Source organism: Bufo gargarizans, chromosome 1, assembly GCF_014858855.1.
Source record: "Bufo gargarizans isolate SCDJY-AF-19 chromosome 1, ASM1485885v1, whole genome shotgun sequence".
NCBI lineage: Eukaryota > Metazoa > Chordata > Amphibia > Anura > Bufonidae > Bufo > Bufo gargarizans.
This window is the reverse complement of record NC_058080.1, coordinates 676,698,440-676,717,265: the sequence shown is the minus strand read 5'-3', so window position 1 is coordinate 676,717,265 and position 18,826 is coordinate 676,698,440. Positions and strand designations below refer to the sequence as shown.

At 44.3% G+C, this 18,826-nt stretch overlaps 1 protein-coding gene across 3 annotated transcripts in view; it reads left to right on the top strand.

The window, feature by feature from the left end:
• The window catches only part of ERBIN (erbb2 interacting protein), a 209,115-nt gene that overhangs the window by 124,451 nt on the left and 65,838 nt on the right, over positions 1-18,826 (top strand). For all 3 annotated transcript variants that reach the window (XM_044276141.1, XM_044276140.1, XM_044276139.1), the window contains exons 5-7: positions 4,221-4,338; positions 11,898-11,976; positions 15,400-15,489. In XM_044276141.1, the coding sequence (XP_044132076.1) occupies positions 4,221-4,338; positions 11,898-11,976; positions 15,400-15,489 (287 nt within the window). The remainder of the gene's footprint in view (positions 1-4,220; positions 4,339-11,897; positions 11,977-15,399; positions 15,490-18,826) is intronic.

Below are 18,826 nucleotides of genomic sequence, written 5' to 3'. Positions count from 1 at the left end.
ACATTTCCAAGTCTGATAAAAGCTGTACGATTGCAGGGTGCACACGCAGTGTTTGGTTACAGAGTGTTCTTTCCCAAACTTTTGAAGCTACTGATTAGGATAATGCAATATGAGATCATCGCTGTCAGGTTAGGTGATGAGAGCGGGGCATGTGCTGTGGAGTAGAATGTGATTTATGGAAACCATGCGATCACGGCACAATCCGTGTACTGATGGCGGCACATATACAGGAAGTGCCCTGCGGTCTGATCTGATGGCTCAGGACTGAATTTATTAATGAAGTATGACATGTCATCACATACATGAGTACAGTTCATACATGTCATATATACAGTGCTATTTATGTTGGGCCAGACACATGGCAGTGTCTGTGTGCTGTATTTACAGATGTAGCAGAACTGAATTTGCAGACTTGTGTAAAATCGCATATGCAGTGACCAACCCCTTTAAAGGGAATACGTCATTTTAATCATGTTCTTTTGAGGAATTTTTGGTGATGTTATTTTTCATGTTTCATGTCAATATATATATACCCTATATTTTTAAAAAAAATATATATATATATATAAAATCCTAGAATTTTCGTAGTGGCCACTCATAATAGGTGCCACTGATTGGTCTGTACAGATCACTTTACTGCAGTTATCTGCTTATCATTCCAGGCAGGATTTTAATATAGATAGATGACACAGGATCCACCATTCACAACAGGTGATACCATAGCTTCTCTACTCCCTCCTGACCTCTGCATAGGTCACAGAGCATGCCTAGAAAACTCTCCCATAGAAGTCACAGAGGTCCCCTTCTGTCCATTGTGTCTATGGCCCATGGTGGCTGCTGTAAAGCAAATCTCTAAATGTTAGTGACACATTTCCTTTAAAGACCCATCAGTTGCATAGAAAGGTCCAGAGGTCTGGATTTTCTGACCACTAGACTAGAAGCTGGAGCTCTGGGCCCAGGGCAGGGAATACAATGTGTCCTACCACATGTACATGGGAATTTACATTATTGCCCTAGGTCTGTGATGGCTGACCTCCGGCACTCCAGCTGTGCTAAAACTACAACTCTCAAGATGCACACTTGATTGGCTGTTCTTAGAACTCCATAAAGATGAATGGAGCATGCTGGGAGTCGTAGTTTCAGCACAACTGGAGTGCCGGAGGTTAGCCATAACTGGCATAGGATAAGGATAGGATACATGTGTGATCACCTGCCCCAGATTCCCGCTGATGAGCAGAATAAAGAAGCAGCGACTGCAGCCGTGTCTGACGCCGCTGATCTGTAGAGATCTCGTGGGAATAAGCCCTGAATGTAGAATCCTAGAAAACTCCTTTTAAATAAAAAAGAAAGTCATGGAGAAATGTTGGTGTCTGTGATGGAGTTGTCCACTTTTATGTAACCTTAGTCATTGTTTAAAGAAAAGTTTCCTTGCTTAATTATATACTTTTTGTTTCCATTCACTGACAGGAAGCAGATATAATGTAAATTCTGAAATTGAGAGTCCACAGTATGTTAGAAAGTTGTGATTTCTACTATACTTTATATGCAGTTTGCTGTCTGGCTGCATTTACAGGTGCCTGCACATCTGCACATGCCTCATCTATACTGTGTATACAGCCCCTGCCTCATCTATATACTGTGTATACAGCCCCTGCCTCATCTATATACTGTGTATACAGCCCCTGCCTCATCTATATACTGTGTATACAGCCCCTGCCTCATCTATACCGTGTATACAGCCCCTGCCTCATCTATACCGTGTATACAGCCCCTGCCTCATCTATACCGTGTATACAGCCCCTGCCTCATCTATACCGTGTATACAGCCCCTGCCTCATCTATACCGTGTATACAGCACCTGCCTCATCTATACTGTGTATACAGCACCTGCCTCATCTATACTGTGTATACAGCACCTGCCTCATCTATACTGTGTATACAGCACCTGCCTCATCTATACTGTGTATACAGCACCTGCCTCATCTATATACTGTGTATACAGCCCCTGCCTCATCTATACTGTGTATACAGCCCCTGCCTCATCTATACTGTGTATACAGCCCCTGCCTCATCTATACTGTGTATACAGCCCCTGCCTCATCTATACTGTGTATACAGCCCCTGCCTCATCTATACTGTGTATACAGCCCCTGCCTCATCTATACTGTGTATACAGCCCCTGCCTCATCTATACTGTGTATACAGCCCCTGCCTCATCTATACTGTGTATACAGCCCCTGCCTAATCTATACTGTGTATACAGCCCCTGCCTCATCTATACTGTGTATACAGCCCCTGCCTCATCTATACCGTGTATACAGCCCCTGCCTCATCTATACCGTGTATACAGCCCCTGCCTCATCTATACCGTGTATACAGCCCCTGCCTCATCTATACCGTGTATACAGCCCCTGCCTCATCTATACCGTGTATACAGCCCCTGCCTCATCTATACCGTGTATACAGCCCCTGCCTCATCTATACCGTGTATACAGCCCCTGCCTCATCTATACCGTGTATACAGCCCCTGCCTCATCTATACCGTGTATACAGCCCCTGCCTCATCTATACCGTGTATACAGCCCCTGCCTCATCTATACCGTGTATACAGCCCCTGCCTCACCTATACTGTGTATACAGCCCCTGCCTCACCTATACTGTGTATACAGCCCCTGCCTCACCTATACTGTGTATACAGCCCCTGCCTCATCTATACCGTGTATACAGCCCCTGCCTCACCTATACTGTGTATACAGCCCCTGCCTCACCTATACTGTGTATACAGCACCTGCCGCCATTTTCATGATTTTCTTTACAAATTTATGTAGAAATAGCAGATAAGATGTTAGGAACATTTCCTGATATAAAATACAAAAACTATTTTCTATGACTAAGCCTGCTTACTATCCATGGCAGCAACTGGAATGCCTAGATTTTCTATACTCCACCCCACTGTCTCCCTTACTTATAACAGTCTGTCCATGAACCGGGACGCTTACGAAGAGTTACAGTTCCCAGCCAGTGTATTGCACAGGATCTCAATACCGGAAAAATACGTTTTGGTTTAGTCCTCATGCAGTCTGAATGGAAAGAGATCCTTCAGGATGCATCAGGATGTCTTCTGTTCCATCCGGATTCCGCTTTGTGACCTGACACAAAACCGCTGCAAACTGCAGTTTTGTGTCCAGTCATAAAAAGGGAAAAAACCCGGATTCAGCACTGAAAACAATAGAAGTTGATGGTGATGGATCAGTTTTTTTGGAAGCCTAAACAGATCCATCACTCGTTGACTCTCTATGTATTTAATGACAGATCTGTTTTTTTTCCATTTTGATTTCACACAACCGCATCCTGATGTGCAAAATCATAGAAGATCCGTTTAATTCCGGTATTAAGATCCTCTGCCAGATCTCAATACCGGAATTAACAACGCAAGTGGGAAAGTAGCCTTATATGTTTTGGGGCTTATATTTGAACTGAAGCGCAAGTTTAAATCGACCCGTCCCCTCTCCTGACAGGTCTGCTTTACCAACTACTTGCATTCCCCACGTGATAACAATTCTGGAGTCTATTTTGTGCCATTCCTCTATTGTGCCTACTAGAAGTCTAGGAATTAATTGTCAGCAGTCATGCAGGTAGGCCTCGTACACACAGCCGTCTCCGTTTTGCAGTCTGCAAAATACGGATGCGGTCTGTGTGCTGTCTGCATTTTTTGTTTATTTTTTTGCAGACTCGCCAGCTTCAGTGGGTGCGTGCTCCACTTTTTGCAGACATAATCTATGTTTTTGTGTAATGGACATACATATGTAGACAGCACAGGGATGACCTGTGTGCTTTCCGCATCCATATCTCCATTCCGCATAAAGATAAAATATGTGCAAAATGGGAACCCCCGACACATAGAAGTCAATGGGTCTGCGAAAAATGCGTGTTTTGCAGATCCGCAATTTGCGGTCTGCAAAATCCATACGGTAATGTGCATGAGGCCTTCCTTAAATGAAGTGTTTTCTGATCAAAGTGGACCATGAACGTCACATATTTTAGGTCTTTGGCAAAAACAAGACCCTGCGGTCTGTAACGTACGGAGCTCTGGGAGCTCTGCAGCCCTAACCCCCATTGTTTCCTTGCATATTGTTTCGCCCTCTGTTTCCCACCATCAGCTGTGAAGTAGAAAATGGAAGCTGACTGCCATTTTTTTCTCTGTTTTTTTTTTTCTATAGCAACTATTCAACTGCCAGTCTCTGCACAAGCTGAGTTTGCCAGACAATGACCTAACAATATTGCCAGCATCTATAGCAAATCTCATTAATCTCAGGGAACTAGATGTCAGCAAGAATGGTAAGTACCTTCACAAGTTAAATGCATTGTGTACAGACAGGCTGGTGTAATATCTCTATGTCATCAGATACTTTGGATTTAAAGGCCATTTACCCGTTGCAGTTTTTATTCAGCTGTTTGGTAGCCATTTTGGTTGCCCACACTCGGTGACAATCATGTGGCCATCATGTCAGCGGGTATAAGGGTTGTCACCCAGATCTTGAATCGCATATGAGTTGAAGGTATAGTCTATTATGCTGCCGTGACACCATTTGTAATGTTTTTGGAAATTGAGCCGTATTATACCAAGGTAAATTGTCACATAAAAAAAAAAATGGGGGAGATTATCAAAACTGGTATAAAGGAAAATGGGCTCAGATTCCACCTTTCATTTTTCAAAACACGTCAGGCTGATCGCCTCGATGCCACGACGCATTGATGCAGTAATTCATGCCAGGGGCATAGCTAAAGGCTCGCGGACCCTGGTGCAGGAGTTCAGCTTGGGCCGCCCTTCCCTCAGCGCTTCGTGGCCAGGGAAGCACATTGCCTTCATGCTGACTGAGGCAAAAATTGAAAAGGCACCCCATCGCTCCCAAAGCCAAATTCTTGACCTAACCCCTTCCCTCCAGCCAGAGGTGTAACCTGACCTGCATGCGCTTTCTATAATACTGCTGTCATCTTATGTGGCACAAGGGTCTTTGGGCCCCCCCAGGCCCCTGGGCCCGGTAGTGACTGCTACCTCTTCACCCCCCATAGCTATGCCCCCAGTTCATGCAATAGGAGCCCCAACCAAGTATTCAGTGTATATACTCCACATAGTTTTCAGTAGGCCAACATATCTGTATTAAAAATAATTTTTTTAATTGGTCTTGTATAATATTCTCAATTTCTGAGACACAGGGTGGCCCACCAAAAAGTATCCTGCCTCCAAGATCTCCAAATCAAACTGCCTAATAATAAATCTTAGTCTTAGGCCTCATGCACACAGCCGTTGTTGGCCGATGCCCGTGCTGTGGACCGCAAATGGCAATGCACAAACACCGACCACGTGCCCACCGTATGCGGACGTGGACCCATTCACTTGAATGGGGTCCACGATCCGCATCAGACGTGGTTGGTGCTCGTGCATTGCGGTCCGCAGCAAGGGCATCGGCCAACAACGGCCGTGTACATGAGGCCTAAGATTTATTATTAGGCAGTTTGATTTGGAGATATAGGATGCATGATGCGGTACACAAACGAATGGTGCCCGTATATTGCGGACCACAATACGGGCACGGCCAATAACGCCCGTGTTCATGAGGCCTTAGTTGTCCATAGCAACCAATCAGAGCTCAGCTTTCAGTTCCTACAGGGCTCTGAAAAAATGAAATGAGTTCTGATTGGTTGCTATGACAACTAAAACAGATTTACTATTAGGCAGTTTAATTTGGAGGTATTGGCGACGGGCTACTTTTTTGTGGGCCGCCCTGTCCTAAATTTTGGGTTTTCATTAGCTGTAAGTCATAATCATCAACATTAAAAGGAATCAACGCTTGAAATCGATCATTCTGTGTGTAATGAATGTATAAAATATGCAAGTTTCACATTTTGAATTGAATTACGGAAATAAATGAACGTGGTTTTATTGATATTCTGATTTATCAAAAGGCACCTATATAACATGCTCCCTGCATATTACATTGTGTTTCGTGGTGAAAGCTTCTTTTTTTAAGAGAAGTGTTGGCTGAAGGTCCGGGTGACACCTGAAGTTCTCCAGCTGCTGGACGACGTGCACCAGATTTCACCTACTTTTTATCTACTTTTGCAGATCAGTTTTCCACTTTACAAGGCAGGCAATGTAAACAATGCAGCCTGGAATGTCCTTCAAGTACTTTCCCTTTCCAGGAATTTATACCCTAAAGATATGCGTTATTTCTTCTGATCTGTACGGCATCAGAATAAGAGGATTTAGTTGTCAGCAGAGGTGACATCTTGAATGTATCATGGGCTGAGTCACAGGTGGTTAATGACTTAATGAAAAAATGACACCTTGCACTTTACCAGTTGATGCGCTAGATACAAGGCCTTGGAAATTGCTCAGCTCTGGGGATGTAGAAACAGAAAATGAAAATGTAATAGGCATGAGATGATTGCACTGCTGAGGGTTCGTGACTTTTACCTGTCACTCATTTACAGGTTGGACACCTTGGAATCACTTTGCTTCATGCTTTTGCTTGACTGATTAAAAGTTAAAGGCAATATTCACAAACCATTAGATTTGAATCTTTTCTCAGTCTTCCGACATAATACCCTGCGATGTACATGCAAAGTCTGCATAGCAGAATTAGAACAAATTGCTTTATATTTCATGAGTTTTTGGGTGGAAAAGATTTGCTTTAGAAATGGCTGAAAATAAAGCATTACTCTACCCTTACCAGTTCCCCGCTGCTGTTCTGATGATGCTCCAGTCCCCGCTACTTCCCACTTCCTGGTTCCAGCTCAACTCACAGGAAATGGCTGTAAATCCATAGCTGAGGCGGGCCAGTGATTGGCTGAGAGGACCTTTACAGCCGTTTCCTGTGCGTTGAGCTGGGACCAGGAAGTGGACAGAAGCGGGAACCTGGCCCCAAATTTTCTCCTCCTGAAAACCCCCTTTATTGGGACTGATTGTCATTTTTCCAGCAGTAGCGCCACTCTTGTGCATGTGCTATATCTGCAATTACAGCTCCATTCTACCCTTCTAGCATCCATAAAATGGCGCTAACCAGTATGTTAGGTGGACTAGTAGTTCTAGAGAGCCAGTAGACTTACTAATAGTACCATGATGTCTGCCTTTTTAATCCTGTGCTGCCCCATGTAATAATACAGCCCCCACTTCTAGTGCAGGTGAAGATAGAGTTGCTTTTACACTAGGTGCAGGGGCGGATTGACCATAGACCCAACAGGGAAATTTCCCAGTGGGCCGATGCCCAGGGGGGCACTCAACACTCTTGATGGCCGCAGGCCAGGTACATAATGATCTGATGCTCAACGGCCTCAGGTGCCCTCATGAACTCAACTGTATTACTGTCCTCATGATGGTGGTACAGTTGAATACTTTGGTGAGGGCGGCAGTATTTCTGTGCTGTCCTGCGGTATTTGGTTCTGCTTGAGCGGTATTCTGCACTGCACTACAGTATTGCAGGCCCCGCCTACTTTGGTTGTCCCCCGCTACTTGTTTTGGCCCGTCTTCTGTCAGTTTGAACCTACCTACAACACAGGCCCACTTTTAGGTTCTTTCCAGGGCCACTTTAAGTTCCCAATCCGCCCCTGAACTAGGAGGCAACTTGCTGAAACGGCAACCACCCCCATAGAGAGAGGCATGCTACCCTGGGTAATTCCCACACCCTTGCTTAGTCCTGAAACAAGAAAAGAATAGACTTGTCTTCTGCACGTTTAAAACATTTTTTTTAAAACATTTCATCTAGTATTGCGAAAACTGTAATAGTGCGACACTTTCTGTCATGCTCTGATTTGTGCGTCAGATAAAATAAAAATAAAAAATACCATATTTACCTCCTGAAATGTTAGTAGCCACTTGTCAGAACTGCAAAATGAGTTTTCTGAGTGTTGTTTTGGCATCTTGAGCTCGGCTTTGTGTTGATCTCCTTATTTGGATGCTTGGAACCATGAGTTTTACAGGACAGAACGAGGAACGTAAACTAGCAGCAACACGTAGTAGAGATCTGCACAAGTTTATATCTATTATGGATCCTTGAAAGCGTTTCCACTCTGCTACTTTTCACAATAAGCATAATTGTTATGTATTAGGTGTCAAACGTGATGTTAGCCATAGAGCAGTCAAGGGTCCCGACCAAAGCATTCTCCATGTCTGTCTGTAGCCCAAAAATATCCCAACTGATCGGAATTCTCCAGTGAGGGTAGACTGAGAATGATCTACGCTTTATAGATAATTAGCCCATGACCAACCTATCTAAGACAGCGTTCCATCTCCGGTGAATGTTTCCAGCAGGCAGTTCTGGCAGAGGATTCAATAGATCACCGTCAGATCCCTGTTGACTATAATTGGATCTGGAGGCGATCCGGACGCATAAATGCCAGGTTTTGGGGCGGGACAAATACCACTGCACGCAGCGGTTTTTGTCCAGCGGACATATATGCCAGATCATCGCTAACGGAGAAGTGAACGCAGCCTAAGCCATAATAGACTTTGGGTTAATAGATTGGATTTTAGGAGCACTTAACCCTAGCTTCTTTTCCTGCAGGCCATGTACTTGGGGGTGTTGAGGACCCCTTCTGACCATGGCACATTCTGCCCAAATGCAGAATGGTTTGACTGCCCTTGATAGAGCGGTGGCACACACCCCAGACCCAAAATCTCTCCTACATAGTTCCTGCTAATCTGGTGTGTGGCAGGTGCTCCTGTAGCATGCATGTGCCCTCAAGTCCTGCTGGTGGTTGACATGACCCATCCAAGAATCTGTATTTTAATTTCTGTAATGACTCACTCTAATGTCATCTACTATACAGGTTCCTGGGCATGTTATGACAACCCCTGCTCCGGCCTATAAATACAGGCTTGCTGTAGGAGCACCCTGCTAGAAGTCATTCGTTGAGCCCCAGATTTGGCATGCACCACTTAAGTGAGACTTTTAAGTGGGCGTCTCCAGTCTTGGCAATAGCTGTATTTTCAGTTTCTTTGGAATGCTCAGCTCAAAGTATCTATGGTGTATGTTTATACAGTTCTGAGAAAATTTTCCAAATCCTGAACATGCTGGTGTTCACACAATTTAACCTCAGTTATAGGGATGACATTCAGGTAACCCATTGTGATATGATAATGGGAAAGGAAATCCTCCTTTCCTCTGAAGGCTTTCTAGGGTCTCCTGCATCCTGTCTTTACACCAAGGGGTTAGTTGCTAAATCACGCTCCCCTTTTCTTGTGAGTAGTCATTAGGAGTGTCTTTTCAGATTGCAGACCACCTCATGTTGACCAATGCTAATGAGGCCCCAGCAGCAAAACAAATCTCTTAACAGGTGTAATCCTTTTGTCTGCCAATACCCAAGTGAAAACCACTGGTGCGGTGCCGGGAGGGCATATGTATTACAGAGGCAGCTTATGGGGTCCTTGGAGAATGTACGTCCAACTGTGCATTGTCCCATAATCTTGGTAATTTGGAGAATCTACAAAGGATTTATCTCTTCTGGGGAGCTGCATTCATTGTACAATGTGACTCCTGAATCTCTGGAAACTTCATGTTACCACAGACACTTGCCTTAATACCATGGTCGAGTGGAGTAGGTGGAAAAGAGGAAAATGTTTACCACCATTGGGGTGCTAGGTACTTTCACCAGGACCAAATGTTTGTGTTTTGTCCTTCTCTATGAAGAAATTGGTCCATGGGTCATGGAGAAGGGTAGGATACAAACACCAGGCTTTTTGGTCCTGGGTGACAGAACCAAGCATCACAGTGGTGGTGCACATTTTCCTCTTCTCTATGTACTCCACTTGGGTGTGGTATTAAAGTAGGCCTCTGTGGCTGCGGAGTCGGGGGTAAAATTATCCAACTGATCCAATAAGCCAGGGGTGCACAACCTTTTCTGGTTGGGGGCCACATTGTCAACCTGACCAATTCCAAGGGCCGAAAATAAACTTTAAAGGGGTATTTTCAAGTGAAATACTATATTTATGGCATATACAACATACAGTATATATTATAAATGTCTAGTTACACTTCTAGTACTCCCATCTAATGGGACAATACATGAAAGATTCATGTGAGAAGCCACAAGACATAGACATACATGTCTGCTACCAGATGGCTGGAGGCTGCATAGAATGGTTTTGAGGGCCGCATGTGGCCCCTGAGCCGCAGGTTGTGCACCTATGCAATAAGCCCTTAAAGGGTAACTAAACCTTACAAATGCAAAGACACTCTTCTCAGAGGGATCTGCTCCTTTTGGCCTTCATTGGTTCTTTTTGTTTTTTAGGTGCCACAGAATACAATATAGATGACCTGTCCTCAAGATGGGTCATCAATAACTGATCAGTGGGGTTTCAGCACTGCCACCGATCAGCTGTTTCTTGAGGCTGTAGCGCCCTGGCGAGCCTACCAAGCACAGCTCTGTTCATCGGATATCGGCTGTGCTTGGTATTGCAGCCCAGGGCTCATTCACTTGAATGGGACTGAGCTCTGTCTAGTCATGTGACCGATGAACATGACGTCACTTGCTAAGCTGCAGCACTCTGGTTAGCTGGTCGGCGGATGCTGGGAGTCAGACCCTCACAAATCAGATATCGATGACTTATCCTGAGGATAGGCCATCAATTCTAGATTCCTGGAAACCCTTTAAAATTTCCCCTATACAAGTGACCGTAAGACCATCCCAAAAATACGATGACGGGATAGAAATCGCATTGTGGTTGATGTAAGGTTATGAATTTCCTGAAACACCATGTTGGCGTGTTTCTGCAGCCGAACTGTATAGTCTTGTAATGACATTTTAATAATCAGCACAATTTCTCCTGCACTCATATATAGTTTTTATCCTTTTTTTCCCCAAGGTTGAGATATTTGAATTATTTACAATGTGGGTGAACAGTGAGTCATTGTGTTGTTTTTTATATCAGAGGGTTATTTACAGACATGGTTTGGCATATGCAAATCTATGGTCTCACTTCGGCAAATATCGTTTATTGTGTAGAGTAAGTTAATACAAGGCACTTACTAATGTATTATTATCCATATTGCTTCCTTTTTTTTTATCACATTATACATTGCTCGTTTCCATGGTTACGGCCACCCTGCAATCCATCAGCGATGACCATGCTTGCACACTATAGGAAAAAGCACCAGCCTATGTGAGCATCCACCGTCTCGGCCACAAGAGAGGCCGGAGCTTTTTTTCTATAGTGTGCAAGCACGGCCACTGCTGACGGATTGCAAAGTGGTCGTAACTAGAGTTGAGAGAAGCGAACTTCGGATGCTTAAGCCGAAGTCACCATGTTCAAAACTTCGGAATAATACTGTACGGAGATTCGTCTCCGTACAGTATTAGAATGTATGGGCTCCGATGAGCCAAAGTAAGTTATTCGCGAAGTAGCGTGTGACTTCACTTGAATAACTTCGGTAGTTGATTTTTAAAGTGGAAAACCACTTTAAAACTTGAAACAGAACTCTGCTTCGGTTGCGACTAGAACCTCGGAACCGAAGCCGAGTTAGTTAAAACTTACTTCGGCTCATCGGAGCCCATACTAATACTGTACGGAGACAAATCTCTGTACAGTATTATGCAGAAGTTTTGTACGAAGTGACTTCTGATTTGGCATCTGAAACTCGCTTTGCTCAACTCTAGTCGTAACCATGGAAACGAGCGGTGTATATTGTGATGGAAAAATGAATCCAGCCAGCAAAGGAGGCAATATGGACAATCACAATACATTAGTAAGTGCCTTGTATTAACTTTCTCTACATAATAAATACTATTTGCTGAAGTGAGACAGCCCCTTTAAGTCTTCCGGAAGCCCATGCTATATTTGCACTTGGTCATATATTCTCCATCGTCACTGATTATTTCTTTGCTACGTTTATCTACAGGTATACAGGAGTTTCCAGAAAATATTAAGAATTGTAAAGTTTTGACAATCGTCGAAGCAAGCGTCAATCCAATTTCCAAGTAAGTATCACAAAGCCCTCGATCTTCCACCTGAATTGGATTGAGTGTTGCATCAAGTTGACTTCATTGTTTCCTTCTTTCACTAGAGAGCTATTAATAATTGGTTAAACCGGTATGTAATAATTAGTTTAATTTGCCATGGTCTTAATCTAGCCGCGTATAAGATTTTCCAGTGCTTCCGGCAGATTTCTTGATCCATGAAGGTGATTTCAGAAAATGTATAATTTTCGAAGGCTGTAAAGGCTTCAAATTGGGGAGTGTAGGAGGGGATAATTAAGAGGTTTGTGACATGTTACACGCAACCCAGGGGAATAAATGACTATTATTACTGAACACTGCTAAGCGACGAGAGCTCGGAAATCAAGTCTCAAACGCCCTGTGCCCTTTTGTGTCTTCGCTTCTGTGCATTTTTCAAAGGGTTTTCTCTCGTTAACGGCAAATGGATTATTGAACAGTTTGCAGAAGTGCGTTTTTATAGGTTTTTTTTTTGCCAACCAATCAAGAACTCAAAGTAGATTGTGTGGCTCATTGATTAATAGTAGAGAAACTGCAGGAAATGACACACTATATCCAGGCTCTCTATTATATAAATACGCTGCACTAATTGTCTTTTATGGCTAATCGGCTGTAAATCACCATTAGCGTCACAGCAATATACACCAATATATTCTACAGTTTAGAGGGTTGTGCTGAAAAAGGGGGTATATTTGTAGTATGACCCTTTTTCCTGATCTCGAGAATGGGGTTCCTGTTTCCCCATCAGGCAGGTTAAAGGGTTTCTACCACTTCGTTTTCACATAATTAGCTTTCAGACACTAGCGATCCGCTAGTGTCTGCTCTGCCAAACAATCCTAATATAATAGCTTTTGGGGCAGCCGTTTCGCTAAAAAAAGAACTTATATTGATATGCTAATGACCCTCTAGGTGCTATGGGGGCATCATTAGCACCTAGAGGATCGGTCTACCTTCACAAAATGCCGCCGCCCAGCGCGTCCCTCCAGCCCGCCCATCTCCTCCGGAATGTGATCAAGTGGACGAATTCTCGCGCATGCGCCGTGGGCGTTTGTATTCGGCGCATAAGCAGTGAATGTCCGACCGCTTCCCTGCTCAGACATCTCCACTGCGCCTGTTCCTCGGAGCACTATGATGTCATCGGCGCAGGTGCAGTGGAGATGTCTGAGCAGGGAAGCGGTCGGACATTCACTGCGCATGCGCCGAATACAAACGCGCACGGCGCATGCGCGAGAATTCGTCCGCTTGATCACATTCCGGAGGAGATGGGCGGGCTGGAGGGACGCGCTGGGCGGCGGCATTTTGTGAAGGTAGACACATGTTTAACCAGCCTCTCCATTCATTTTGAGGGGTCCCGGGGTCTCCATGATAGCCGCGGCCCTGCTCTAACAGCCTGGACCTGCAGGAGTGCCTATCCGGGCTGTTTAACACTTTACATGCCGTGGGCAATGGCCCCCGCCGCATGTAAAGTGCTGACAGAGGGAGCGGGGTGCCGATGTGTGTAAAGGCTCGCGTCTCGCGTAGGCCCCGGACCAGCCTGCTGGTCAATGTCAGAATAGCACTGATATTAAAATGCAATGCACTTTAAATGCAATTGCATTTTAAAATCAATCGGAATGTTGTCTGTTATAGTCCCCTTGTGGGACTATTAAGTGGTAAAAAAAAACACATTTATTCAATTAAAAAAATCCCATTTAAAAAACCTTTTTTTTTCTATAAAAAAAAAAAAACGCTCCCCCATATGTTTGGTATTGCCGCATCCGTAATGACCCGGACTGCATAAATATCATGTAAATGATCCCCTACGGTGAACGCTGTAAAAAAAAAAAAAAAAAAAGACAGAATTGCTCATTTACTCTTAGTTGTCACCAAATAAACCTAATAACAAGCGATCAAAAAGCGCCATTTACTCCAAAATGATACCAATGAAAAATCCTGCAAAAATCAAGCCCTCATACAACTCCATAGAAAGAAAAATAAAGTTATGGGTCTTAGGAAGCGGCAATGCAAAAACATTTATTTATTTATTTTTATTTTTTTTAAAGGGGGTTTTATTGCAAAAAAGTAGTAAAACGCAAAAAAAAAACTATATGTATTTGGTATCCCTGTAATCGAAGTGACCCAGAGAATAAAGATATTATGTTATTTATACCGAAAAATTAACGCCATAAAATTTAGGCCTCTTCCACACGAACATTGTGCATCCGTTCTGTGCTTTGGGGACCGTCCGTGCGGCGGCCCTGATGGATCGAGACCCATTCAACATCTTTCGGTATAAATAACATAATTGAATGGGTCTGTGATAAGTAAAAATATAGTAAATTTTTTTTGCGGTGCGGAGGCATGGACAGAAACACCACGGAAGCACTCCGTAGTGCTTCTTTGGGGTTCCGATCCGTGCTTCCGTTCCGTGATTGCGGACCCATTCAAGTGAATGGGTCTGCATCTGTGATGCGGAGTGCACACAGGCCGGTGCCCGTGTATTGCGGACCCGCCGTATGCTGGCCGCAATACGACCACTGGCACACAACGTTCGTGTGCAAGTGGCCTTATAACGTAAAAACGCAGTGGCAGTATTGCTGTTTTTCCCATCTCCCTCCCAGAAAGAGTTAATCAGAAAGTTATGTGTACCCCAAAATGATGCCATTAAAAACTACAACTTGTCCTGCAAAAGACAAGCCCTTTATAAAGCTATATAAACAGAAAAATAAAAAAAATTATAGCTCTTGAAACGCAACGATGAAAAAAGGAAAAAAAACTAAAAGCTTTGTCAGTAAGGCCCAAAACAAGCTGGTCACTAAGGCTGGGTTCACACGGATGCGTGATTTTTCCGCGTGAGTGCAAAGCGTTTTAAAAAATCGGCATGTTTGGTATCCAGACCCGAACCCAGACTTCTTCACAGAAGTTCGGGTTTGGGATCAGTGTTGTGTACATTTTATTATTTTCCCTTATAACATGGTTATAAGGGAACATAATAGCATTCTTAATACAGAATGCTAAGTAAATTAGGGATGGAGGGGTTAAAAAAAAATATATATAAATTTAACTCGCCTCATCCACCTGTTCGCGCAGCCTGGCTTGTCTTCTTTCTTCTTCTTTGAGGACCTGGGAGGAAAAGGACCTTTTGGTGACGTCACTGCACTCATCACATGGTCCATCACCATGCACCCGCACCTCACGCATTTCTCGCCCGTGTGAAAGGGGCCTAAGGGGTTAAGTCAGGTTTTTATAAAGTGCATTTGAATGAATGGCTCTTGATGGACTCAGAAGTCATTTACTGTGTTAATTATCCTGAGTCGATGTGACCGTTTTTTATGTCCTCTATTAATAATTTTGCACCAAACCATTTCCTGTTTGCAAACCGATTTTATTTATCTTTTATTTCTTTCTCAAAATTTTTTGTCTCCGCAGGCTCCCAGATGGCTTTTCACAGCTGTTAAACTTGACTCAGTTATACCTAAATGATGCTTTTCTTGATTTCTTGCCAGCTAATTTTGGCAGGTGAGTTCAGACCATCATATACTTTATTTAGAGCTGTCTTGATTTAAATGGATGCAGTTTTTCATTAGGAAATTTAACTGGTCAAAAGCAGTAGTAGTCATCTCTGGAACGACACTGCTATTAAACCGGTGTCTGGAGAGTAATGACTATAATGGACCTCTGCTGCACATATCTCTGTATGGCGAGGGGGACATAGCGATCTCAATGTCGGAGAAACGGGTAAATGTTTGGACTCTTTGAGAATTGCGGCCATTTACAAATAGCTGAATTTGACATGTAATGAGACTGAATCCATTTGTATGTGTAGGGCTTTTTTGGAAGGGCTCTGAAATAAAAGAAGTGTAAGAGAGTAATATAGTCAGCATTATACTATAGTCACACATATGCAGGGGTGCACCCCCCTTTTCCCCAATGAAATTTTTTTAACTTATCCCCTTCCCTTCAGCCCATGGCCCTTCGGTTGCCCCTACCTGGTGCTGCCTGAGGCGATCGCCTCACCTGGCCTCATTGGTGGTGCACCCCTGCACATATGCAAGCTTACATCAATTGTAGTTTACGAGCATTACAAAAACAGCCAAGCATTAGAGCCACATTTAAGGACAGCCATCTCTTCCTCTGTGGAGTACTGAACAGAGCGGAGTTCAAAATATGGGTGATCCAGAGATGGCTGGGGGCTGCAGAGAGTGGCATTTTCTTCTGCTTGTCGCCTTCTGTTTTGTCCTTACTCTGTACCCTTCTTCCTCCTGTTATTTTGATTTCCTCAAGGCATGAGCGCGGCATTTCTGCTTGGTGCCCTTTGTAGTTTGCAGGCAGCCTTCATTGAGGTTTCCAGCCAAGTTCACACTAAAAATACCAGGTCTTTGCACTGCTGAACTCCAGGAAAGTCAGCAAATAAACTCGCTGCCATGGTTTTTCTACTTGTTAACCCATATGGGAAGCCTCCTTAGAAGTTGCTTCAGCTTTATATTTTAAAAGTTGATATCTATAGGCTCTGTGTTTTATTTTCTTGGCTTCGCATTGATTTTTGATGCTTTTAAAGATTTCCATTTGACTGACTTTCGTGTGGTGTGATTCTTATGAGGTTTTTAAAAGAATTGCTGTAGAAGTCTAAATCAATGACCTAAAACCTATTCTTGTTCAGCTCTGTGGCTGGGGAGGGACCAATTGTTTTTCAGACCTACATGCTCACTGGCCATGTTTTATTGAATAGTGAGGTAATGCAATTAGAGAAGAGCTGTTCCCATGCAGGTATTGGATACTCCACACTGGGACACCGCTTTTGGGGATAAATCTAATCTATTATGTAGAATGTAATCCTAGAATAAAACAGGCTTTGGAGCTCTGAAACCCAAATGTTTTTAATTCGGGATCTGTTGTGCAGGATCCTTATATTGGTGGTCAGTAGAGATAATCGAATCGACGAAGTGGAATTCAATCATATTTCCTCACGCTTTGTGGTAACGAATCGCATTTTTTCCTAAAATGGCTGCTGCACGTGTTAGTACATGGAGCAAAGAACTCTGGGAAGGAGGGATGACCCACAATGCTATGCATGCAGCCAATCAGCAGCCAGCCATGTGATGTCACAGCCCTATAAATGGCCTTGGCCTTCTTGGAATCAGCCATTTTCCAGTGTACTTAGTGCAGGGAGAGACGTCAGCAGGCGCTAGGGACAGTGTTAGGCTACTTTCCCACTCGCGTTTGGTTTGGTGCGGATCCGTCTTGGATCTGCACAGACTGATTCGCACCGATGATGCAAACGCTTGTATCCGTTCATAACGGATCCGTTTGCATTATTCATTCAGAAAAAAGTCTTAAGTCAAAACGGATCCGTCTTAAATTGAAAGTCAATTGGGAACGGATCCATTTGTACATTGTAAGTCAGGACGGATCAGTTTGGCTCCGCATCGTCAGACGGACACCAAAACGCTGCAAGCTAAACGCAGCCAAATTGATGCATTCTGAACAGATCCTTATCCATTTAGAATGCATTAGGGCTTAGCTGATCCGTTTTGGACCGCTTGTGAGACTCTTGAAACTGATCTCACAAGCGGACCCAGAAATGCCAGTGTGAAAGTAGCCTTAGAAAAGACTTTAAAACTTTTATTTTGCTGTATAGAAGTTCAGGGAAAGGATAGGGACGGGAGGAAATATTCCACAGTATTGAAACAGAAGAGGGTTTATTAGGGGAGGTTGACTGGGTAATAGGAACAATCCTATTACACCTTGCTGCACTGACTGTGGACCCAAACTGCCATTATACAGCTCTGTAATTCCAAACCATTCTTGTTATTGGGGTGCAAGTGCTGTTTGATACAGGCATTAACAGGGCTTATTACAAGGAAATATTTGCCGTTCAGCGGTGCAGTTATATGTTCTAAAGCGCTTTTTGGCGTGTATTAGTGGGAAAAAGGGGCTTATTAGCCGTTGTGTGGTGAAGTGAGAAAATAACTTTTTTGGTGTGTTTTAATGTCCTTTTTATTTATTTATTTGATCTAACGGTATGTCAGACATAGAAGTGCCAGGCCCTGCACAGGGGAGGGGCAGAGGCCTAAATGTTTTTGGCACAGGTCACAGCAGAGTAAGGGGGTGTGACAACAGGAGTCGCAGCGAGAGGCCTGAGCTCCTGGTGTCATCTAGCGGTCATGTCTTGACCAGCAACCCTGCGGTTCTTGAATGGTTAACTCTGTCATCCACTTCATCCCAAGTGACATCAGACACCCCCAGCCAAGAGTCGGTGGGTTCGTCAGACACAAGCCTTAGTTGGCATGGCCCGGGAGCAGGCCCTGTGCCCTCACCTGTCCTCAACCTGCCTCTGTCCTTTTCTGTTCCCTTAGCCAGAGAAGTATTACATGCTGTGGGCTCAGCTCCACTATACAGCGAGGACGAGCTACTAGAAGACAGTCAGCAGCTACTGGCAAGCCAAGATGTGGAGGAGACCTCCGCTGCTTCCTCTGGTAGGAGGGCAAGTAGTGATGAGGAGAGTGGCGTGGGAGCTGGTGTTGCGAGAGGACAGGCTCCTGACCCAGAGACCAATGAGGAGGATCAGTGACGTGCAGACAGTACTCAATGATGATGTAGCTGATCGCACTTGGGAGCCGGGTGAATTAGGGCTTCACGATCATCGGGAAAAGAGGGTGGCAGCTTGCCAGTGAGGCAGCGGTGGAGCCAGCAAGTTTCTAGCGTGGCCGGGAGTCAGCAGGGGGACACCAGTGGGAGGTTGGGAGCCAAACATGCCCAGGGTAGCCCACCCGCTTGGCAGGAGCCTACCTGCCCAGAAAGTAGTGGTGCAGGGGTTCACGGAAGCAGCATCGGTAGCAGTCAGTCAGTGTGGAAT